Genomic DNA, 25884 nt, shown 5'->3' with positions numbered 1-25884 from the left:
TTAACCACTCACCAGGTGCACGGTACCCGAGCGCTTATGCATTCCGTGCCCATCGGAAGGCGGTCGCCTCCGATAGGGATCGAGCTCTTAACCTAGAGCTCAGCAGCGCAACACCGTCAACCAATGAACTATGTATTCGTGCGCTAGTTGTCACCAGCATGATGTGGGCTTCACTTAAAGGGGACCCTTAAAACGTGACACAGAACCAGTTTAACCAGTTTTTAGTGCTTGTATTGTCTTATTCGAAAAGTGTCTCTTAAAATTGTGCGAATAACGCTGACAACTACAAACGTCAACGAATGTCATCAGCATGCAGGAACGTCATTCCAGCAGGAAACGTTTTCGATGCAATATCTGGGCAAAAACTCACAGAGCTTTGACTTTTTAAGCGCTCTCTTCCATAACTATAATACCACCGCCTTCGCCAGTGACGTGTGTCGCATCAGGATTGGCTGAAACTTTTCCTGAAGAAAAACTCTAGAGTAAGAACATTTGGTGAATACGGGCACCGGATTCCTTAGGATGAAATTTTGCCATTTTTTGAAACCAATGAACTATTAACTGAAACGGTGCAGACGCTTTCAAAATGCACCCCGTAATGGGAACTTCACGATGCCGTTTCCACTTGACATTCGCATTTTTTTAGTGCTTTTCCTGACATAATCAAACAGCTTGATAAAAATACGGCTACTCTTGCGTTAGGAGTAGCCATAGTATTGTGGCGAGTAGCCTATAGTAACACGAAGTCTGTAGCTCCGTATATTTCATTTCAAGGGCAACAACAGCAAAAACAGAAGTGAGATTGGAAGTATTCGACCAATCATAAATAGAACTGTGAAAGCCTTCTTGAGCGCACCATGTAACCTGTTATAAGCAGAAAAAAAAAAAGAACCTTTAGGCCTTAAGATCAACTTGGCGCTGAAGTTTTCCATCTTGTTATCCACGATGGAATCAATATAAGTCAACTTATTTGAACAAAAAAAAAAGACATTTCTAGCCCAGGAGCTTCCGACGTAAGCTCATTCCTGTTCGTTGACAGGAGGAAAAAGGTTACTAACCGCATAAAAAAAAAAAAAGTTAATTCGCTTAGTGTTTCGAGAGAAGTAAAAGAAACAATAACATTAAAACTATCCGCGGCGAAGTGAGTTTCAGAAGTGCTGGGGACCAAAGAAAAACCACGGGCACGAAAAGTTTGCGCTTCTTTTTTCGAACGCATGTATCGCGGAATCCTGTACCATATACGTTGAATACAAATGGTAAGCGATGGCGGTAGAACATCTCTTAAAGAAATTAAAATGTCTGCTTAGTCAATGAAACCCAGCGATGTATATGCGTCTGTTTTCGTTCTTCGTCCTCGTGAAGTTGCGCTTACTCACTCTATCATGGATGCTAACCCTGCCAACGTGTTTAGAAAAAATAAATAAAACATCTTACTCAAATATAAGAAACCCCATAGGAATGTGTTCACGAAAGTTGCTAGTGCTCCTTTGTTTTTTGCTACACCCTAAAAAAAAGTGTCTTCTTTGCTACACATATGTGACTCTCCCATGTGTAACTCCCTTTAGAGAGGCACGCTGACTCTCTTCAGGAGAGTCGTGCGTCCCGCGACTCTCCTAAAGAGAGTCAACGTGACTCTCTAGAGAGAGTTATACTTAGGATAGTCACATGTGTAGCAAAGAAGAGTCAAAGGACACCCTTTTTTTTTTTTTCTTAGAGTGTAGAGAAGAATGTTAACCAATCCCGATGGTGAACATATATCGCTAGCGGATGGTGTCGTCCAATGATGAAGAGCTGTTACGAGCGACAAGCTTTGAGATTGTAGGCCCCATTCCTTGTTAAAGTGTGCAGTCGTTGTTCCAGGTCTGCCGCGAGTCCTTTCATGAACATAATTGTTCTCTCCGAATCTGTTCTCGCCGAATGCTCTCGCTTAGGTGCTAGAGACATGATTTATAGTGAGGCAGTGTTTCATAACGTTAATAATAGTATGTACTATGCATGCGCTTACAAAGAAGGCTTGGCGAAATCGTTAAATAATAATAATATCTGGGGTTTAACGTCCCAAAACCACGATATTATTATGAGAGACGCCGTAGTGGAGGGCTCCGGAAATTTCGACCACCTGGGGTTCTTTAACGTGCACCTAAATCTAAGTACACGGGCCTCAGACATTTTCGCCTCCATCGAAAAGGCAGCCGCCGCGGCCGGGATTCGATCCCGCGACCTTCGGGTCAGCAGTCGAGCGCCATAACCACTAGACCACCGTGGCGGGGCGAAATCGTTAAACAAATAGGGCAATACCAACGTACACTCTTATAGAAGTAGTAATAATAACGAAGAAAATTATCATTATAAGTAAATCCCAGCCCGGAAACCGGCTTAGTATGCGAGTTTTATTTTAATTAACAGAACAAGTTCTTGATACAATCATATTTCGACGGATAATTCCTCAGCGCTTGATTCAACCTCGACTGCTTCGTCTTTCGCGACTTCTTGACCATTCTGCTGTCCTGGTGGTTCTTGCAGCGGCTCGGAGTGCAGTGCCTTTGCCCTTTCACATTGTATAGCTCCATGGCTTGCGGCTCTTTTCCTCGCTTGTCTTGCTGCTGTAAAGTAATAATATGTATGTAGCATCTAACCATAACGACCTAAATAACAACGTAGCCTTCGTTCTTTCCTTATCAATATACCACGTACACTACGTTCTACTGCAATATCAGCAACACACTTTCAAACAGCGCCATCGCTACCGTTTTCACAAGATCGCCGCTCTAAAATACTGCTCCTGCACCGCTCCGCGCTCACAGTACCTTCCAAACCGCTCTAGAACGCGCGCTCCGCAGTCAGCTATGTCGGGCAGTTCCTGGGGCAACCGACCAAAACTCGACAAAAAACAAAAGAGAAAATAACGCTGTAACCAGCAAGAAAACTCCCACGTTGGAAGCACACCAACTAGAACTAAGCAGGCTAACCTAGGCCCCCTCCTCCGCTCCTCACTCCCGCGTTCTTGTTACGACCCGCAAAACGCTTCTTTCTCGCCACTCAAGCGGCAGCGGCGACGGTCAAACAAATGAGCGCTTCGGGATGGCTCGTATATGCATGTATCTCAGGTCCGCGCGCCGTAGCGAGGTTCCGACTGGAACACATAGGCGCGGCACACAGACTCCTCGGATGAGGCCACGCCGTGGGGGCCCAAAGAAGCTTCGGTGGCTGTTTTAGAGCGCGATCTTTTTTTTGCGCTGCAGGCCAGGCCAACGGCTGCTGTTGGCCAGCGGGAGGAGGTTGGGGTCCTGGAGCGGCGCGCACGCGAGGCCGACGTTGTTAGCGGACCTATCATTAGGGAGGGAACTCAGAACGGCCCCCCCTCTCTCTCCGTTGCTCCTTGTGACGTGCCGCCACCGCCCCCTTCGCAGCAACAGCCCAGCACTCCGCTAGCTTTCCCCTGCGAGCCGCCGCGCGTCAAACGGAAACTAGACACTAGTTTTTGCCCGCCAGTTTTTCGCCGTGGCACTGCTGATGCTGCTGCTGATCTGTTGGTTGCTCGCTGATGCCGGCCCGAGCCGCCGCCGCTGCACTCTCCCTCTCTCCTCTCTTCCTCCTGGTCATTTCGCGTGTACCGCTCCTCTTTCTTCTTTTTAATTTTTACTTTTCTTCGAGCGCGCCTTTCGATGTAATGCGGGGCTTGTTGCGTGGCGTCGTATAGCGCATCGGGCCTGCCACTCTCTCGCCCGTCGTGCCCTTGTGGCGCGAGCGCCTGCCCCAACGCCCTCCCCTCTCCTTCCTCACTACATCGTCATTTCTTCATTGTTTGTTTCCCTCACGTTCCAAAAAAAAAAAGAGTAAAACAAAAGGGACGTCAACGTAACTTGCGCTCAAACAGGCCCTCAGGCGACCAACATCGTCCAACTTTCGCTTCTTTTTGTGTGTATACGTGCGCCTGTGTTTGCGTTGCTCTGTGCCCCAGAGACTTTTGTTTTCGTTCTGGCTTCTCCGCGTTGCCGCCTTCGCGAGATGTCTTGGCGAGAACCTTTTCTTTTCCGAGAAACGAAAACAGGAACCCAGCAGGGCAGAGGGCGCGGTAGGTAGCGAGGTGTACGAGGGCGTCGGTGGAGATGGAATGGGTAGGCACCGTCTCGCAATCTGAGCGAAAACGAGGCCGTTCGCATGATGCCCCAGTGGTCGCCCCCCAAAATTCGGGTTCCGCTTGGTCGCTGGTTCCGTTTCGCTCGCACTTAGCAGGCTGTAATAACTGAGGGAGTGTTCGCAACTCGCTGTTCTTTTAGCGGTAGTAAGTCTTTGCCCCATATATTTACCTTCCAATTTTTGAAAGTTATCTTACTCTTCAAGAGAGCTCATCACCGCAAACGGGCAGAGTTGGGTAAACGCGCCAGCTTGAAATCAAAGACGGCACGGGGCAAGTTACGAAACGTAAAATAGCTGTAAGTTCTGTGTTTTTGAACGACGAACGCGATACAAAGACGAGAGGACACAAACACGGCGCTGACAAACAGTAATATTGTATGATTGTTAGTACCCCGTGCCAGTGTCCTCTCGTCTTCGTCCTGTTGTCGCGCAGTTTCATCGTTCAAGTTCAGTAAGTACCAACCAGCCCAATTGAAGAGGTCATTACAGTTCTGCGTTGCACATTTGGATGCTGCAACCAGAGATATTTATATGCTACGCCAACGAATGGTTGTTGGGGAGCTGTATAGAGGCGTTGCGGTTGCCTCGCGTCAGTGACCTATCATGCATGCGTTTCCTTTATTTAACGCTGCACCATTAAGTACGTCATGGGCCCATTGCAACGAAAGGCGTGCGCGCGTAAGCGTGACTCCTTTCGTCACAGTAATTAAGCGTGAGGCAGCGTTCCTGTGAGCGCTACGTAAGGTAGCGTTCCACGTCACATCCCTCTCGCAGCATTTGTGGAAAGCTGCACCCCGTAGCGCTCCACAAGTTCGCGAACAGGGGCTATCGAATAGGAAAGAGCAGGTAAGGTTGAGGACTAACCGCTGGCATGCAAAGATAAGCTCCAAGGACTAAAATATTAATGTTTTGTAATGTGTCTGGGATGTTGTACACAGCTGGCTCAATTTGCTTGACAGCTGCATCACCGAGATCTACTGTTTAGCCAAAGCATTGTCAAAACACCCTCGTTTTATGAATCAGCATAAATGTTCCGGATAAATCTACGGATGCGTAGCTCTAAGCACGCCTCAGAAAGTTCGCCCTGGGTGAGACGATGGGATTCAGGGCGTGCGAGGCCACACAGACGTGCGCGATGCTCGGAGGCTGTGTATCCGCTCCTCTAAACTGCCCTTGAAGGACGTCCTTGAACCAAGCCTTCACCACCTCCTCACAACGTACAAGCGTACACTGTCGCTCTCCGTCACGGTTGTAAGCGTGAATCGCATGCAAATGAAGTATATACGAGTAATTAGCTGCGCCGAGGCGCGGAGCAGTTCGGTAATAGTTTTTAGCAGCAATTGTCCGCATCATCAAAATGGGCAGCTGTAACGGTCGTCTTAAAGGAAATGTCGTTCCAACTGTATCAATGCAGGATTGAAGTGGGACGTAGAAATGGTAATAGATAGATAGATAGATAGATAGATAGATAGATAGATAGATAGATAGATAGATAGATAGATAGATAGATAGATAGATAGATAGATAGATAGATAGATAGATAGATAGATAGATAGATAGATAGATAGATAGATAGATAGATAGATAGATAGATAGATAGATAGATAGATAGATAGATAGATAGATAGATAGATAGATAGATAGATAGATAGATAGATAGATAGATAGATAGATAGATAGATAGATAGATAGATAGATAGATAGATAGGCGTGGCACAAGAATTAAATCTGTGCCTGAAAGGAACAACATGTACTACTGCATTCGCCGCCACTGCACGGTTCTAGAGCACGAGCATCAAGTGCTGGCGCTCAGCGTGGCATGACCGCCTCCTGGCACTTTCTCGCCGAGGTCACGGTTCGCCTTCTCCTCGAGACAAGCAGCAGCAGCGCCGAGGAAACACCTTGCGCCAGCTCGAGCGTGGCGGCCGCGGCAAACTGCACCAACAGCCAGCCAAGCAGCAGCGGTAGCAGCCAGCAGCGCTGTGCCGACGCGCCAAAGCGGGTCAGGCAACGGTGGCTGCACACCAGGCGACACGCTGCTGCTGCTGCTGCTGCTGCTGGGGCGAGGCAAGCGCGCCTTCCGTCGCGGACGCCGCACCAGCCTCGCCGCGCGGTCACTGCAAGCGACTCGGCCGGGCGACGCGCGCACGCACGCACGTTGTCGGTGTTTCAAACATGGCAACGTTTCTTTATCAACGGTGCGCCACTTCTCGGACTATTTCTTTAAACGCGCGGGCAAGGACCTTCTTAGAAACTAGGGTTTCTAGAAAACTTTCTGGGGTTTTACTCGTCAGACGAACGCAATAGATATGTGGCAAGCGCCGTTAGGGTGACTCCGGAATAATAATAATAATAATAATAATAATAATAATAATAATAATAATAATAATAATAATAATAATAATAATAATAATAATATCATCTAGGTATTTAGGTGCCTAAATCACGATATGACTATGAGGCACACCTTGGTGGAGGACTCGGGGAATTGTCGACCATCTGGTCGTTAACGTTCAGTTCAGTTCAGTTTATTAACCTTAAGGGCTTCCCGAAGGAAGCATTACATAAGGGGTGGCTTACAACTTCTCACATGTATATTTCTCACAACGGACACTGGCGTGGCAAAGTACACGGGCCTCTAGCATTTCGCATCCACCAGATGCGACAGACACAGCCAAAATTTTGAAACTTTTGCATGTGCCTACACATACGTACACATACAAACCCACGCACAAACATATACAAGGGGTAGTCGACAAGTCTACCGATCGACCCCCCCAACCCCCCCCCCCCCTCCCAGAAAACGTCTGCCTACATGCCCCTGACGACCACGACAGCTCCGGCCTGTCATTATGGCATTCTTGCTGCCCGTGTTCGCTCGCCATCCGAGTTAGGACGCAAACAAAACCCCTGCGCTGGCCACGCCAACAGGTGGTAACTGGGGTCGATATTATGTATCTGCGGTCTCTAAACTTCGGTGCGATAGTGAAAGAATTTGGTCTACCCATATTAACTGGTTTTAAGCGCTAAATATGAACAGATACCAACTCGCTCAACAAAAGGTTCTCTTAACCTGGTCTTACACCGGTACGTTTACAGTGTCTCGCGTTGTCCTTTCTGTATAGGCCTATCTATACCCTGTGTGACAGCTGACATTAGCCAAGATTAATAATAATAATAAAGAGACTCATAAAATATACTGTTGAGAGACCTATGAAGTGTTCGGTCCTCTGTCCTATTCTGCCAGCGACCTAATTCCTGCCTGCAAAGCCAATTTACTTGGCTCATTAATAATAGTAATATCTGGGGTTTCACGTCCCAAAACCACGATATGATTATGAGAGACGCCGTAGTGGATGGGCTTCGGAAATTTCGACCATCTAGTGTTCTTTAACGTGCACCTAAATCTAAGTGCATGGGCCCTGCCATTTCGCCTCCATAGAAATGCGACCGCCGCGGCCGGGATCGAACGCGCGACCTCCGGGTCAGCATACTTGACTCATTGAAAAAAAAAAAAAGGAAGAAAGGCTTGGCTAACGTAGCGAGGACTCACTGTTACATGAGAAAGATGAAGCACGCGATTCCAAGCGTCGACATTCTTTGGCTCGCCAACTGTGCTTAAATTCGCTGCGGGTCATTCGCTTCGCCGTCTTTTGCATCCTGACCGCCGCATGCAGGACTCCCCATCCCATGCCGGCTGCATATCAAGCTATAACCCCGTTGAGATCAATGCACGGGAGACCACCTCGGATGTGGCATAGGGTTACGCCGCAGTGGCATAGGGTTACGGCGCGGCCGCTCGCGCGTGCAGCAAATCCTTCCAGCCTATCGGGCTTACACCTTGCTCGGACATGTTTATGTCGCTGCGCTCTTTTATACCTGCGATAGGTATGCACCTACATACTGACGCCACGGAGGATTTCGCGGCTTATCTTTTCTCACGGTAGCGGTTCAGTGCAGAACACTGCTAAGCACATTGGGGAGATCGGGGTGGATAGAAGTAAGTGAGGGTGAGAGGAAAAAGATACTGTATAATTCTCGCGAGCTACAAAGTTGCTTTCTCTGTGCCTTCACAAAATGCTGACGATGCGGCTGAAGGCGTACTAAAACCGAAAGGATAAGAGAGCATGCGCAGTACGCACGCGATTGTTGCTGCTTGTTGCTGCGGCAGGATGCGCTTGAGCCGCCGTCCGGCCGCGCTACGAGCGTAGCCACTGATCCGATATATCCGGCGCAACTTCCTGCCTGTGCGTGTACGGAGTGTCGCTGTCGTGTGTCTGAGCGGGCACCGTGGATTGGGTTTCGAAATTCGCTGCACCGTGAATGCGGTTCCTTCTGCTGTCTCATCCTGCGGCAGTTCACTTTGCAATCGGCTGGTGGCATAACTACACATGTATACACTACGCGAAGCCGTGGCGTATGCGTGGGAATACAGCTGCGATGCCGCATGCGGAAGCGGGCAATACCGTCGCAGAATTTATTAGATATTCTTGCTCTTATTGTCCCGAGTCTCACAGTTCTCTCAGAGTAAGAATCGTTACTGAGGTAATATACGTGAAAGACGAATGTTTCGTCTTCCGCACACAGCAGCATGAAATTATACGTTCGGCACTAACGAGTGTCGCGGCACTAACGTGTCATTTGCTCCCATGATTCACGCATCCCCCCTTTATTTATTTTTTTCATCATCAATGTAATGCTATTGCATTAATTAAGTCTTGTTTGTTATCCCAACTAGTACCGGTAAACTGCGTAGTCTGTTTCACTACGCATCATTCGATCTGTCCAACACGCTGTTGAATTTCTTGTATGTGTTTCAAACTTTCCTACTCATGTGACATACATATATGACTAGTTTTTGTACTTGGACATTTTTTGCTGTTGTTGTTGATGTTGTTCTGCATTGTTCCTACTGACTCGATGTTAACCCAATTTGTTCTTACTTTGTTCTTACTTTGTATCGCCCCCCTTACACAATGCCTCAGCGAGGCCTGTAAGGTACTTGTAAATAAATAAATAAATAAATAAATAAATAAATAAATAAATAAATAAATAAATAAATAAATAAATAAATAAATATAGGAGTCAGCAGTATACAGCTGACATCGGCACGCAGCTGAAATCAGTGGTGCAGCTGATTTTGGTAAGCGTGTACCAATTAGCCCGGCAACAAGTATTACTATGGATAGCTCAGCTTTACAGAGTCAATGAAGACTTCAGCTTCGTGTTGGAATGAAACGTGTCCTGCACCTTCGTACCACCTTCGAGCGTAGATTACGACTATCCATGCGGAGCATATATAAGTGAAGCGAGCAGGAATTTCAGAACCAGATTATGGACCTGCATAAATAAGGAAAAAAATGACTCCAGTGAAATAAGGTAAAGCCTGCGAAACTCTAATGTCAAACAAGTCACACACCATTACTTAACACTAAAAAAATAATATAAATAATGGTATGCACCACCTAATGTTGGCTGGTCTTTGATAAGCTCTTATAACGATGTAGAAAAATAATACTTTGAACTATCATGTCTTAGCCTCCCTTTAGTAACCTTACACTATGGCCGATTCAGCAGCAAAATTTGCACCAGTTTCCTTAGTTTCGCGCCCCCTTTTTTGCCAGTCTTTATCTGCGCACCTTCATAGTGATAGCCCCACCTGATCGTTTGACGTATACACGTGCATTCTTTTCTTGCTACACGTGCGGCGATATCCGCAGTATTTTTAAAAATTTTTTTTGTATTTGCAATATTTGTTTTGCGTTGCTAGGTTGCGACTAATAATGTACAGCATGCTTTTTATTTCCGTTCATTCACTATTTTCATCTTGCTCTTGTCTCATTCTGTTTATATTTCTTTCTATACATTTATATCCAGGCGCTAATATCGCATAAGACCGCACGTTTCGTCCCGTTCATTTTCTTTCTTTATATATTATCGCGCCACTCATTTCTCCAATGCCTCGGCGATTGCAGGTGCGGAAAACAAATAAATATACGCAGATATGTACATCATATACATGGTTCGAGCTGTCGTTTCAAAGCAAGCTCGAGGGAACGCGAGCTGTCATCGCCGCAAGCCCGCCGGTACGTGTAAGATCAAGCGCGAGCCAGCGCTGCAACCGCTCGAACGTCGAGCCGCGTTCAACAGGTGCCGGAGCCGGAGGACCGACCGGAGCTCCAACCGCCCGTCCTCGTGTTCTTGCGCACTTCGTTTTCTCTTTTTGCGTAATTATATACTTTGCTGTCATCCTTCATCTATCGCCCAGTGCCTGTGCCTCTTCTCTACCCTCCCACCCTGCTCCTTCGTCGGCAGGCTAAAACGACGCGCGTTGCCATGGAGACTGCGGCCTGCCTAGCACTCCAGTTTCCGCTCTTCCTCTCCCGCGCTCATTCCACCGCTTGCATGCTGGCTGGCGGTGCGTCGGCGCCTGTTTAATTTCTGTTTCTGACAGATCTTGACGGCCCACTGAAGAGAATAAAAAAAAAAAGAACTAAGTAACGCAAGGCGGCGGCAACCCAAAGAGCCTCAGCGCCTCGGGAGCAATAACTTTTTTTTTTCTTCATGCTTCTTCTTTCACTGTGTTTCTCTCAAGCGTTTCGGCTTTCATTTCTTATTATTTACTTTTCTCGACTTCTTGGCGTGCTTCCCTGCACCTGAGGAATGCACTGGATGTCGTGACGCTTTTGCCAGAAGCCCTTTCCATGCCAGACGAGGCGGAGGTCTCCCAGCGAAATCCTTGAGGGCGAACTGCTGCCTTGTAACAGTGCCAGTGAGCACGCCAACATAACTGAGGTGAAACTGCAGTGCTCGAGGCAACGTGCGTAATAAGACGGAGGACGCATATATATATATATATATATGCTACCTCTGACGCACGTTGTATCCCCAGGTAGGCTGTTGATCGAGTGAAGGGCCCTAACGTTTCTTGAACCGAAGACCTCACATCGTCTGGCAGATTTGTGCAGCAAAATCAGTGAACCGGGAGAATCCGTAAGGGGTGTCAATTTTCGTGAAGGACTGAAGATAGTTGCAAAAGAGTGACATTAATGTCAGCACCAGATCGAGGGAGAAAGAGAGAGAGAGAGAATTAGAGATGAACTTTATTGTTTGACCAGGATCCTTCGACTTGAGCCCAAAGGTGGAAGGCAACCCAGCAGTCAGGCAGCCATATGGCTCGCTGCCGCCACCCGAGCCCCATTGACCAACCGTAGCTGGTTATCAGGGTCTTTGGTCACCAGCAGAGCCTCCCTCTGGTCTTCCAATCCTTACTCTTGTTCTGCTACTTTCTGCTCGTTATCTCCTGGTGGTGGTGATGACGGGTGTTGCTGCATCTCCTGCAGCACATGTGCCGCAGGGTGTAGCGCGTGTCCTGCGGGCAGAACTTGCAGTCCCGCACATAAATCCCTGAATACATTGCACGCAGCAATGTTCCGTGCGATTGATTCCGGCCTAGAGTCTTGTCCAGGTGCATGTTCCCTGCTCAGCCTCTTCTGTGCCAGCTGCTATCGATTCCTCTGCTTCCTGTTGTGCGCCAAAATCTCTTAGTACTTCGGTACAGGTCCATACTCGTCGTGACGGCCATTGGTCCGTGTTCTCTGCGTGTCGTAACTGGTACAGCGTGTTTGATCTCGAGCCGTAGCGTGCGCCACCTGTTTACCCGGTAGAGAATCGTGTCCCAGCGTCCAGTTTGTTGCTTCTTCTAATTTGGTATTTCTTAAGACATGTAGTGCTGCACTCGATACTTCCATTCGCATACCTTCTGCACGCTTTTTGCGAGTCCGCTATCGCTGTAGCCAGGGTCGTGTTACGATGGCCCAGCTCTTCCGCTCTGCTCGCGTCCTCGTCGACCACGCTGCGAATTCGTCGTTTCAACTGTACTGCGCTGCGTTCGTGTATCTAACGTTTTTGCTCTTTGCTGTTGGTGCACGCGTTAGCAGTCGTATTCTCGCTTGTTTGCTTCTCGTGTCGTATATACTCGGGATGCACGTTTCTGGGAATTTTATGCACAATTATGTGCAGCTTGTCTCTGCGCACGTGATACGCTGAGCTAGATGCATGCCTGTCATCCTCGACTTCCTATCCTAGACCTAGAAGCAGGGTCCTTTCCGTATTTGACAGAGTTAGTCTCTCCAGATGGCTGGCATTGCGCGCTTCCACGAGTTCTTCCCAGTTGTTGCGCAGTCCCATTTCGAGCGATTTCGCTGCGGACGCGGAGGGCTACAGGTTCATGGCATCACGCTTTTCTGATGAGTGTGCTGATTTTATCTCGTTGACGCTGTCGTCAATCCCGTTGAGGTTTGTCCGTTTGACGCTATCGTTAACGCTATCACACTTATTTCACCAAAATATATTAATGTTCCAGCGTTAATAGCTGAGTTAATAGCAGCGTTAATAGCTGAGTAAAAGAGAGAGAGATATACGAAGAGGAAAGGCAGGGAGCTTAACTAAGATTTGGCTCGGTTGGCTACCCTACACTTGGGGTGGGGGAAGGGGGAATAATAGAAAGGAAAGGGTAAAGAAGAAAGAAGAAGAGTAAGAAAGAGATAAAACTACACAACACGACAGCATTTGAGCCTGCGAGGAGACGCTTGAACACATTCTATGCCACTGCCCATACCATGGCAGGCTCAACGACGTAGTATGGAAGCCAAGCACCGTCACCTGGATTCAAGACCACTGACAGTAAAGAAGATCTTGGGACCTTGGCCTACGGTCTCTCATATGCGCAAGGCCACGAAAACCCTCTTATGCTTCTTGAGGACTACCGGACTTCACGAGCGCTTGTGAACTAGCTGAGTAAAACTTGCTACGGGCTAGCTGGTAGATGAAAACTGGTGCATGTGAAAAAGACGCTCAAGAAACATGGATAGAAGACGAGAAAGGAAAGGGTGTCGACTAAGAGGAAGCAAGACGGCTACACGAGGACGAATTACCTGACAAATGGAAGCGCGGGAAACGATTGTTATAACGAACCAGGGGCCACGACTTCGTATATAGAGATGCGTTCCAACTGGAATCCGTGCCACTTATATCATCCACCGTTCGGGATGGGCTGATTGCATTGATAAGCCATTGAACGCATTGAAAGATCATTGCGAAAGAGCCTCCCAGGGATCTCCAACTACCGATGACCAATGCCAGGTGACACCGGCCATCTTACGCCTTCAAGTTTCATAACGCCATCATCCACGCCATCACACCACCTCGGTCGCTGCCGTCCTTGACAGCACTTTCCTTCCCTCGCCATCTGCTCTGTCACTTTGCACCATGCACTCGCGATTGACAGAGATGGCGCGATCGATATTGACTGGCCACCAAGAAAGAACTCGCCGCGTCCGTTCCAATATATTCACACAGGCCCCTCTTACTCGCTCTCCTCCTTTCACCCAACCATTTAAACTTCTTATCCTTCCTCTGCTATTATTTCTTTAGTTACCGTGAAATGGATGGATGGAACGTCTATTGTGAAGCGGGGAGGCGCAGGTCCTCTTTGGGGATAGGCAGGACGTTGCCATACTGCCAAAATTATCCACAGTGTCTTAGGTTTGCAATCATTGAAGTAGCAGTCACTTGCGCGGTGGGCATTCAGTTGTGTGGCTTGTCAGTCCCCCTAAATCAACCTGATCAGGGCACTCTGACTTCCATAGTGTGCAAATAATAGCTGCACGTTCGGATCCGTAAGCATGCACTTACCGATCCTTCGTGCATTTAAAAGCCTGTTTGGCCATTCGCCCTTTATCGAATGCAGAACATTGCCTTAAGTTGTGGCACTTCGAGTTGTCGCCATTCTGGTAGAGAGTACGGTGCGTAGGCAGAACTTGCGAAGACCTCACCGACGAATACCTCTTGAGAGCGCGATAGGGGAGACTTGGTCGAAAAGAGGACCGGCGGGGTAAACTGCGTAACACGTTGTTTACTAGCACTACGTATTAAGTATTTCGACTCTAACAAAGCTCTGCAGGCGAGAAGAAAAAAAAATGAGATCTGTCATGTACAAGGTAGTGCATTGTGGCACATAATACACTGTGATTCGGGAATATGGTGCGGCTCGCTGAAACTGGATTCGTCGGTGACGACGTTTGACGTTGGGTGTCGCAGCCAGGCGCCTTTAGCGGCGGCCGGCCGCCACCGTCGAAACACAGGCGCCTGTCGGGTGATGGCCGTCTTCCACCGTGCGGCCCCTACGCGTCGGCTGTCCGTGGCAGAGAAATGAGCCCCTCGGTTTCGCAAGCCCCTGGCGAGCGGCCAACGGGATGCCGGCGGAGCCCCGCCGCGACTCGGCAACCTTGGGGTGAAACTATACGATCCGTCTTGCTGGTGCCGCATGGGAACGCCCCCCTCCTCGCGTTCCTCTGACGATGAACGGCAGTGGCGGAGGCGAGTACGTGGGTACCCTCGCTGCGTGGTCAGGCATGGGCTGACAGAAAATATCTTTAGGGGCCGAGGCATTCTCGTGTACGTAGGTGTATGCGCGCATCCGCATTTATATTCGGACGCGTGACTGGTGTCCCGTAACTTTTGACTTGGAGCCCGAAAAAAATTGGCTTTTTTGAGTAAACAGTTACCTGCAGTGCAATCTCACTACCAGGGGAGTGGCCAGAAGTATACCTTCTTTTACAATATTGCTACATGCATTTTTCTGTTGCAATTGTTTCTGTTGCATACATAAAATATGGTTCAACCATACTATATACGTATGTTCGTGCGTGTGTTGCATGTGTACGTGTATATATACACATGCAAAATTTATATACACATGACAAATCTCGGGGGGGGGGGGACAACACCCCTCCCCCCCTTTCTGTCTATGGCAGTACTCACTACTACCAGGCGTATTTAATGAGCTGAGCTATATCGTACCTTCCCAAACCCCGGAAGAAAAAAAAAAAGTTCATTGTATCCTGTGCGCTGTTCCTCTCCTGATTCACCCTCCTAACCGTTAAGAAAATTCTAGTGTACAGCCGTTCGACTAGAAGCTTTCCTTTCTGAGAAATCCATATGGATTTCTATTTGACTTCGCGCTACAATCGGGTGGCGGTCACTTATCCCTTTCAAAGCAATAACGGATTGAAACGCGAAAATTTAGGGCTACGTTATGCACGTCATTTCGCTTCAAATGTGTACAGTTCATGTCACATTGGAGCAATCTTGATTTAGACACTTACATCAGAGCCAGCATTACATTTAGCGGCAGCGACATCATGCGGTTATCACGAGCAACTACTCATAACAGTCGCTATACTAAAAAAAATGATGCGTTTCAGTTCGTGAGTATACTGTAGACTGTTGCATTATTTGAGTTTTATGATTGTGTGCAATTGAGTATCATGGCTGATTTATTCGAGGGAACTAGACTAACAATATACTGTGTGCTTTTACATGTATGTACTTCCACGGACAAGAAGACCGCAGTTATCCCTTTATTTTCCTTCACTTTTTTTTTTCTACCTGCTTCGTTTTTTTCGATCGCCATCTCTTACGCATTTCAGAGTGCAGCAGCTGCCGCTGTGCTACTTGCCGCTCATATTTGTACGTCGATTATTACATCCACTTTTGATATTTGTTTCAGCGTTCATCAGGCGTTAAGTCAACTAAGAGAGAGGAGATACAATGTAACGACTCCATCCCAAGTATAGCCCTTTCTGTATTATAGAAGCAGCGCTAAAAGACGCAGACGAAGAATAAACAAGCACACGGGACCTCTTTCTACGTCTACGTCTTCGTCTACGTCTTCGTCTACGTCTTTTAGCGCTGCTTCTATAATGCATACGTACCAACTAGCCCAACTTTCTATCCTGCATCCCTTTCTGTGTTGTACAGGTCCTAACCGTGCTCCGCCTATGTCATCCTAAGGATCGGCATGTTGTGAATGGTATAGTTGTCGAGGAAATGGAGTATAAAGCCAAAGGAAGCGTTACGTCAAACTATACCTTACAAGTATTCGCAACTTTCACGTACCGTGGCGCCGCCGAGCGGTGGCCGCCGGAAGCTCTGTTGAGATTATTGAAATGTTGGACCCGCTAGAGTCAGCGAATGTTGCCACTTGTTTTGTCTCGTTTGGGGTCGTTTTGCGACGGTGTGCACGGTCTGGATATTGGCTTGACAGTTTCGGTTCTTCAATGTGAACGGAAAATAAAAAGAAAAACGAAAGTGATTTTACTGCGGGCCCCGATGCTCACCGCGTACAGCGGGAGGCAAAGCAAAAGCCTCCCGCTGGACTAGCGCCCGTCCTGTCTACGTGTTCTTTTCTCTTGTGTTCGCTCCACTGCGCTGCTAAGTTCTCCCCTTCAGATTAGCGCCTCGAAAAGCCGTGAGGGGTTAAGCGGGTTGAACTTCGCAAACAAACAACCAAGGCCCATGAATGTATGCAGAATCCAATTTTGTGTCCGAGCACATACCTACTACCGCATATCACCTTTCTCGCGCTTCGTTCCTCCGCTCGACACTATCGATGTGCAGACAGTACCAAAATTGATTAGGAATGCGTTCCGCCTCTAGAATATAATGAAAAGTCCGGTTTCAAAGTGTCCATCGCACTATTCCACGTCTGAAGTGGCTGTGATGTGCCTCCGTGACCTTCATATCTTCAGCACTTTTTGTTCGATATTACTTGCTGATGGTGTTTCTTTGTCCCTATCCCGTACGATGTTACTTATTGCACTTCTCATAAACACAAAAGCGTAGGATGATTACAGAAACGTCACATCTTAAACGTGAAAATTGCGTATTGTCGCTGGTTTCATTCGCTGCTTGTCGACCTATTGTGGCATTCCGCTGTTTGTTTTTTTCTTTTTACTAAGAAAGCGCAATAAAATCGTATTTCCGATAATCGCACATGCCTCAAGTCGTTCTTGTGCTTCGGTCTCGAAGGGCAACACATTTTTTTTTCGTTTACTTACATTACTTCGTGCTTTGAAGTGAGCTGAGCAAGCTACGCGGCAGAATGCAATGCAAGCAAAAATGAGATAAAGCACGTCTCCGAGAATGTCTCTGATATTACTGAGAGATCTTTACTGAGACTCCTACTATCATATTCTGCTAACAACACAGCGGGGGTTGCAACGCGCGATTAAGCGCCGTAAGCAACGCGACGAGTGTGTTTGCTTTATTTACAATTGTGTGCATGTTTATCTTCATAATGAGGTTCCAATAACGTACCCGACATTCCTCTACTTATTATAATATGTCACCGCTATCCTGCTTTCACAAAAACATAAATCGGAGTGCAACCGAAGCGCAAAGAACTGAACTCTTCGCCGGACGCGTACGTTCCTAAACCGTCAGCAGCGGGCCGATAATCTCAACGACAGCCATGTTGGATGTACAGTCGCGCCACCTATAGGCCGTGAAAGTTGCGAACACATTTTTAGGGCCGAGTTGGTAACAATGAAACGCGCATGATTGGACCCATGTGGAGGTCCCTTTTGCCCCAGTAAGAGAAGCGGGGAACACGAAGAGATATCGCCCTGCTAATCAGCCTAGTTGTTTGTATGACATGGTGCGGAAGCAAATCAGCAAATATCCCTTTTGAAAGTTTTTAGTGTGGCTCTGTGTCGGCTGGACACCTAAACTTAGCCGTTCGTCTAGTTGATACGCGTAATTAATATCTGCAACGTAGGCATCAGAACTTCAATCTCAAGTTAGCTGAACTTGCTTGAGATCACTTTCAAGCACCAGCCCCCGGAAAGATCAACGTTGAAACTCCGCCGATATCGCAGTGCTGCCAGACCTCTCTGTCACTTCTCTCATCCGATCGTCGGGGAATCAACGCTTCCGGTCATCGCACGTATGCCTTCATCTTGTTTATACTCTAGAACATCTTTAGCTACTGTTAACTCGATTGACGTCCGCTGTTAACCTAGGTGTACAGACTGCGTTAATATCTACTCATGTTTCTTAATTGTGTGATACTTGCCTCTTGTAACCTGAATGATCGATTTTATAAGTATGTTCTTTATGTTGGGTTTTATGACTCAAAAATACGTATGTTAGTTTGGTTTAAGTGTTGTACTGCTGAAATTCCTTCAGCTGCGACACCGCTAGATTAAAGTTGTTGTTTTGTTTTCCAAACACGTCTCTCATCTCTTCGTTGTGTTTGCTTGCGTACGGGAAGACCTAACCTGCCGACTTCGCGCTGGCGACGCTAGAGTGGCAACTTGTAACAGTGTCATCGCACATTAAGGACTTTCCGGAAGATGTCCCCTCACGTAAAGAACTTTAGAGTGCCCTTGTGTCAGGGCTATAAAACAATGAAATGGCCGTGTGCCGCGCGGGCTGGGAACGAAGAAAGCGCTCCGTTTCCATGAGACAATCACAGGTGCAGGATGTACACATCTCTTTGGATGCAAAAATGTTCTAAAATACGGGTGAATTCGTTATTGTAAAAGGTTTACTCCAATTTAACAAAACAATTATTAACAAAATGACATTCACGTTTCGCCACGTATGCACCCATGCACACCCCTGCACAGGACATAGCTTCGACTCAAACGATGCGACGACGGTGGCTCGTGAACGAAAGTGGGGCAAAGGAGAACTACTGGCATCGTGGTTCATTCGTCTTAAACCATCGGCTTGCAACAACAGCCGCGGCTCCCTTACTGGACGTTTACAAGGACGTATGCGACACTGTTAGATCTCCGCTCATTTGTTGCCAGTGTATATATACTGAGAATACCAAGGTCCATAGGTGGCGCAACTAGACTCCCGAGAAAATCTGCTCTGCAATTCCATCCGACGCAAGACTTGCCAGCCAGCACTCTTGCAGACTGCTCGACTCCTTGGTTCGTCGCACGCTAGCTTTTGTTTACTTTTTCACTTGTGTTATTGTTAGCCACGGTTAAGCATATGCTTTCGAACTGTTGGCGAATTGCGACTGGAGCGCTGACACACACACACGCTATATATATATATATATATATATAAAGGAAAGCTATGATTTTTCAAGGGCTCGTTTATCTTTGTTAGACACAATATTAATGAGAACTAACAGACAATAACGCCAAGGAAAGTACAGGGGGTGTTATCTGTAGTATTTAGAATGTAAATGTGAAGAAAGTAAAGTGGACGAAAAGATGACTTGCCGCCGGCAGGGACCGAACCTGCGACCTTCGAATAACGCGTCCGATGCTCTACCACTGAGCTACGGCGGCGGTCATCCTCCCGTCCACTTTATGGGGTATGTATGCTCATTTAAACCTAGGAGTGTTAGTCAGCGCCAATCGCAGCCAAGGCGGCGAGTGTGGAACACTCTTTTTTCTGCCTGGCGTCACGTAGCACGCGATCTTTTTACGAGCTGGAAGCTGACCAATAATCCCTCGCATACTACCTGAAGGCATTAAGTCTGCCAGGACGAGACCCTCGATATGAATGAAGGAAAGCTATGATTTTTCAAGGGCTCGTTTATCTTTGTTAGACACAATATTAATGAGAACTAACAGACAATAACGCCAAGGAAAGTACAGGGGGTGTTATCTGTAGTATTTAGAATGTAAATGTGAAGAAAGTAAAGTGGACGAAAGATGACTTGCCGCCGGCAGGGACCGAACCTGCGACCTTCGAATAACGCGTCCGATGCTCTACCACTGAGCTACGGCGGCGGTCATCCTCCCGTCCACTTTATGGGGTATGTATGCTCATTTAAACCTAGGAGTGTGCAAGTCATCTTTTCGTCCACTTTACTTTCTTCACATTTACATTCTAAATACTACAGATAACACCCCCTGTACTTTCCTTGGCGTTATTGTCTGTTAGTTCTCATTAATAATATACATATATATATATATATATATATATATATATATATATATATATATATATATATATATATATATATATATATATATATATACACACACACACACACACACACACACACACACACACATACAGGGATACAGGGTGTTTCAATAAATGTGTCCAACCGCAAAAAATCAGGAAAATGTGATATTTGATTGCTGCCTTCAGAATTGGTTTTTCTGTAGTGGCAGGGATTTTAAGATGGTTAAAGAAATTATTTGGGACTGTAATTAAAAAAGTTAAAATAATTAAATTTTTAAACAGTAGAGTTAGGTAGTTGTGTCAAATGGGAGAATTGAAGTTTTTCATGCCAGAAACCCAACCCAACTTTGAGATTTCAGAAAGTGGCATCTAGTAATAATTACGAAGTAATAAAATTCAACCAAATTGAATGGCGAAACTTAAACAGAAACGTGGAAGAACGCAACTATCATATTTTTCTCAGATGTCCAAAATGAGTGAATGACTTTTTCTGTAGCTCTAGGTATCTTAAGATGGTTAGAGACATGACTTGAGACAGTAATTAAGAAAGTTAAATTAATTAGCTTTTTAATTATGGGAGTTAGGTGACTGAGTCAAATTGGGGAATTGAAGTTCTTCATGCCAGAAACCCATCCCAACATTGAGATTTCGAAGAAGCGGCCTCTAGGAATTATTACATAGTTCAACTGAATTCGATGGCTTTCGCTGTTGAAAGCCGTTGCATTTCGTTGAATTTGATCACGCCACAACAATTACTAGAGGACGCTTTTTCGAAATATAAAAGCTCGGATGGGTTCCTCGCATCAAGAACTTCAATTCTCCCATTTGACACAAGCACCTAACTCCACTAATTAAAAAGTTAATTAATGTAACTTTCTTAATTACTGTCATTAATGATGTCCTTAACCACCTTAAGATTCCTGCCGCTACAGAAAAAGCAATTCTGAAAGCCCCGAGCAAATGCCGCATTTTCCTGGTGTTTTGAGAAGGTTGGACATATTTCTTGAAACAACCTGCTGTGTGTATATATATGTATTGTGAGCATTGTTTATGCACCTTATGTTCTCATATGTGCGTTGCATCGAAAATCTTAAGCGAAATGACCACACAGCGCCATCTTTTTCCAAGCTTAATATACTCAGAATAGATCAGTTATTGCAACTAAGACTCGCTATGCATACACATAGGCAAATTTTGCATGACCCCCAAGTCCTGTCCTTATCATCGTTATCTGACCATTCACAATATCACCTAAGGCAAAATCGACTCAGAACGCCTATGTTCCGAACTAAATATGGTACTCAGACACTCGCCTATTTAATACCACATTTTCTAAATAGTAATCAGGAATTGCTAATATGATTCGAGACAACTCTTCGACATATAGTTTCCGGAAAAAAGTTAAAGATTACCTTATGTTTAGCTCCTAATCTTCTCTTTATATTGTGCATTTGCCGCCTCTCGATGTTATTTTTTTTATTATTATTATTATTATTATTATTATTATTATTATTATTATTATTATTATTATTATTATTATTTATGTTTTACGTTTTTCTTATCTTCGTTTTACTGTTTTGTAACATTGACCATCATCAGGGCTCGTATAAACATTTCCATGTCACGCATTATTATTAGTGTGTACCGAAGGTAACTACTTTACTTATTCTAATTTGATCGCCTGTATGCCTGTGTTTTGACCTTCTTTTCTTGTTACATGTACTTGCGCATGTGCCGCGGCTTTCCACCCCTGAGCAATGTATGGGTAGGGGGGCCCTTGTCAGGCAGTTGCATCTGCCTTTAGCCCCTTCATCCCAGACAATGTCTGTCTGAATAAAGTTCAAATTCAAATTCAAATTCATATGTACATACTCATCATCACCAACTGTGTTTGTGTTGTGGGGCTCATACTCGGGACAATAAAGAAGAGTCTTGACAGTCCTAAACGTTGCCTCACAAGTGGTGGAGCGTGCTGTCCGGTCCCTGAATCCTATCTCGCTAACAGATACTCTCCCGCTTCACCACGAACACATCTCTGGAGCTCCATTCGGGACGCCTCTTACACCCCCTGCGTTCGGTGACGTCGCAAGACGAGCAGCCCAGCTCGGCAGCAACCCCAATGCTTGCCCCTGCGGCAACCCCTTCTTGGATGGTCACCAGCCCTCAGAAGGACCCACCGATGTTCGCTGGGCTTCGCGGCGAGGACGTTGAGGACTGGCTGGAGGAGTATGACCGCGTGAGTGCCATCAACCACTGGGATGAGCCTGCGAAACTCACCCACGTTGCGTTTCACCTCACAGGCGTCGCAAAGACATGGTTCTTCAACCATGCTACAGATTTCCCGAATTAGACCACTTTTACTATTCAACTACGCCAGATTTTTGCCAACCCATCTGTGCGTTCAGATATCGCGAAGAAGAGGCTTGCTGGGCGTGTTCAACACACGGGCGAGTCATACACTTCTTACATCGAAGACGTGCTCGCCCTCTGCCGCCGCGTCGACAGCTCCATGCGGAGCATGACCGTGCGCGCCACCTGCTGAAAGGTATTGGGACCGTCGCTTTCAATGCGCTTGTAGTGCAGAACCCCACGACTGTAGCCGATATTGGCGCTGCATGTCAGCGCCTCGACGAACTTCAGACCACACGCCTGCAACCTGACATGTCTGACCAGAGGCCAACCAACGACATCGAGCTGCGTGCATTGATCCGCTCGATTATCCGAGAGGAACTCCACGCACAAACTCCGACGTGTCATCTTGAGGTTTGTACGACGACGGCGTAGTGGTAGAGCATCAGCTTCGCATGCAAGAGGTCCGTGGTTCGAATCCCGGTGCCGGACAATTCCCAACCGGATTAAAAAAAAATCCGCGTGATGATGGAATTGTGTAAAAAGGCCTGGGGTGCAGCCTCACTGGCGACCACAGCCAGCAATGCACTCCCTCACCAGAGCAGGATTGGCTACCCTGGTGTAGTACTTGGCCACTACCTCCCACATGAATACACCAATTAACCCTCGGCCCTCAGTCCCCAGCGGCTGCGAAGCAACTGACCAAGGCGGCGGTCAGACCTGCGACGCAGCAGAGGGTGCTAAGAATCTCTGGGTACGGACAGGCCGCCATTGGAATCTGAATTTGGCTACGTATAACGCTAGAACTTTATCTAGTGAGGCGAGTCTAGCTGTAGTATTCGAGGAATTGGAGGGTGTTAAATGGGATGTAATAGGGCTCAGTGAGGTTAGGAGGCCACAGGAGGCTTATACAGTGCTCAAGAACGGACACGTCCTATGCTATCGTGGCTTAGCTGACAGAAGAGAACTAGGAGTGGGGTTCCTTATTCATAAAGATATAGCTGGCAATATAGAGGAATACTATAGCATTAATGAGAGGGTGATATGTATCGTAATTAAGTTTAATAAGAGGTACAAGATGAAGGTGGTACAGGCCTACGCGTCTACATCCAGCCATGATGATCAAATGGTTGAACGCTTCTACGAAGACGTAGAATCAGCAATGAGTAAGGTAAAGACACAGTATACTGTACTGATGGGCGACTTTAATGCAAAGGTAGGCAAGAAGCAGGCTGGAGATCATGCAGTTGGGGAATATGGCATCGGCTCTAGAAACGCCAGAGGGGAGTTACTAGTAGAGTTTGCAGAACGCAATAATTTACGCATCTTGAATACCTTCTACAGAAAACGGGCTACTCGTAAGTGGACGTGGAGGAGTCCTAATGGCGAAACTAAAAATGAAATAGACTTCATAATGTGCGGCCACCCGGGCATTGTACAGGATGTGGAAGTAGTTAACAAGATCCGATGCAGTGACCATAGAATGGTAAGATCTAGAATTCAACTTGACGTGAGGAAGGAACGGCAGAAACTGATACGCAGGAAGCCGATTAATGAACTAGCTCTGAGAGGGAAAGTTGAGGAATTCAGAGTTTCACTTCAGAATAGGTACGCGGCTTTAACCGAGGAAAACGACCTTAGCGTTGACGCAATGAATGATAATCTGACTAGTATCATCAAGGAGTGTGCAGTGGAAGTCGGGGGTACAGTTGTTAGACAGGACACTGGTAAGCTATCCCAAGAGACGAAAAACCTCATTAAGAAACGTCAAGCTATGAAAGCCTCAACTGCAACAGACAAAATAGAGCTGGCGGAGCTTTCGAAGTTAATCAATAGGCGTAAAGTAGCCGACATAAGAAAGTATAATATGGAGAGAATTGAGCAGGCTCTAAAGAACGGAAGAAGCCTCAAAGCTATGAAGACAAAACTGTGCATAGGCAAAAATCAGATGTATGCATTAAGGGATAAGGAAGGCAAGGTCACAAACAATATGGATAGAATAGTTGAGGTAGCGGAAGAGTTCTACAGAGATCTGTACAGCAGCCGAGCCATTCAGGATGATAACGTAAGAAGGAGTAATAGCGCAGAAGAATCTGACATCCCACCAGTATTGACAGGAGAAGTAAAGAAAGCCCTAAAGGGAATGCAAAGAGGCAAAGCAGCTGGTGAGGATCAGGTAACATCAGACCTGTTGAAAGACGGTGGAGAGATTATGTTAGAGAAACTGGCCACCCTGTATACGAAGTGCCTCTCGACGGGGAGGATACCAGAATCTTGGAAGAATGCCAACATCATCTTGATCCATAAGAAAGGGGACGTCAAAGACCTGAAAAATTACAGGCCCATAAGCTTACTGTCGGTTGTCTACAAGCTATTTACAAAAGTAATTGCTAACAGAATTAATACGACATTGGAGTTCAATCAACCAAGGGACCAGGCAGGATTTCGTACAGGATTCTCAACAATAGACCATATTCATACTATCAATCAGGTGATAGAGAAGTGCGCGGAATACAACCAAACCCTATACATAGCCTTCATAGATTACGAGAAGGCATTTGATTCGGTGGAGACATCAGCAGTCATGCAGGCACTGCGGAATCAAGGCATCGACGAAGCCTATATAAACATATTGGAAGAAATCTACAGCGGATCCACAGCCACTATAGTCCTCCACAAAGAAAGCGACAGAATCCCAATAAAGAAGGGCGTACGGCAGGGAGACACGATCTCTCCAATGTTATTCACCGCGTGCTTACAGGAGGTTTTCAGGGCCCTAGATTGGGAAGAGCTAGGGATAAGAGTTAATGGAGAGTATCTCAATAACCTACGATTCGCTGATGACATTGCATTGATGAGTAACGCGGGAGACGAATTGCAGCTCATGATTACTGAACTGGATACGGAAAGTAGAAGAGTAGGTCTGAAAATTAATATGCATAAAACTAAAGTAATGTGGAACAATCTTGGTAGAGAACAGCGCTTTGTGATAGGTGGCGAGACACTGGAAGTTGTAAAGGAGTACGTCTACTTAGGACAGGTAGTAACCGCGGAGCCGAACCATGAGAGTGAAATAACTAGAAGAATAAGGATGGTTGGGGCTCATTCGGCAAGCATTATCAAATCATGAATGGTAATCTACCACTATCCCTCAAGAGGAAGGTATATAACAGCTGCATCTTACCGGTACTTACCTACGGAGCAGAAACCTGGAGACTTACAAAGAGGGTTCAACTTAAATTGAGGACGACGCAGCGAGCGATGGAAAGGAAAATGATAGGTGTAACCTTAAGAGACAGGAAGAGAGCAGAGTGGGTCAGGGAACAAACGGGGGTCAATGACATCATAGTTGAAATCAAGAAGAAGAAATGGATATGGGCCGGGCACGTAGCACGCCGGCAGGATAACCGGTGGTCATTAAGGGTAACTGACTGGATTCCAAGAGATGGCAAACGCGTGAGGGGGAGACAGAAAATTAGGTGGGTAGATGAGATTAAGAAGTTTGCAGGTATTACGTGGCAGCAGAAAGCACAGGACCGGGTTGATTGGCGGAACATGGGAGAGGCCTTTGCCCTGCAGTGGGCGTAGACAGGCTGATGATGATGATGATGG

The 25884-nt window shown here is 46.6% G+C and overlaps 1 protein-coding gene across 3 annotated transcripts in view; it reads right to left on the bottom strand.

Annotated features, from left to right (window-relative positions):
* Positions 1-2364: 2364 nt before the first annotated feature.
* The window catches only part of LOC119396284 (uncharacterized), a 398508-nt gene continuing 374988 nt past the window's right edge, over positions 2365-25884 (bottom strand). For all 3 annotated transcript variants that reach the window (XR_007416575.1, XR_007416576.1, XM_037663433.2), the window contains one exon: positions 2365-2603. Coding sequence is in view for 1 of the 3 variants with exons in the window: in XM_037663433.2 (XP_037519361.1) it covers positions 2400-2603 (204 nt within the window). In the remaining 2 variants the exon portion in view is untranslated. The remainder of the gene's footprint in view (positions 2604-25884) is intronic.

The sequence above is a fragment of the Rhipicephalus sanguineus genome, chromosome 6 (genome assembly GCF_013339695.2).
Source record: "Rhipicephalus sanguineus isolate Rsan-2018 chromosome 6, BIME_Rsan_1.4, whole genome shotgun sequence".
Classification (NCBI taxonomy): domain Eukaryota; kingdom Metazoa; phylum Arthropoda; class Arachnida; order Ixodida; family Ixodidae; genus Rhipicephalus; species Rhipicephalus sanguineus.
This window is presented reverse-complemented; position numbering and strand designations above follow the sequence as displayed.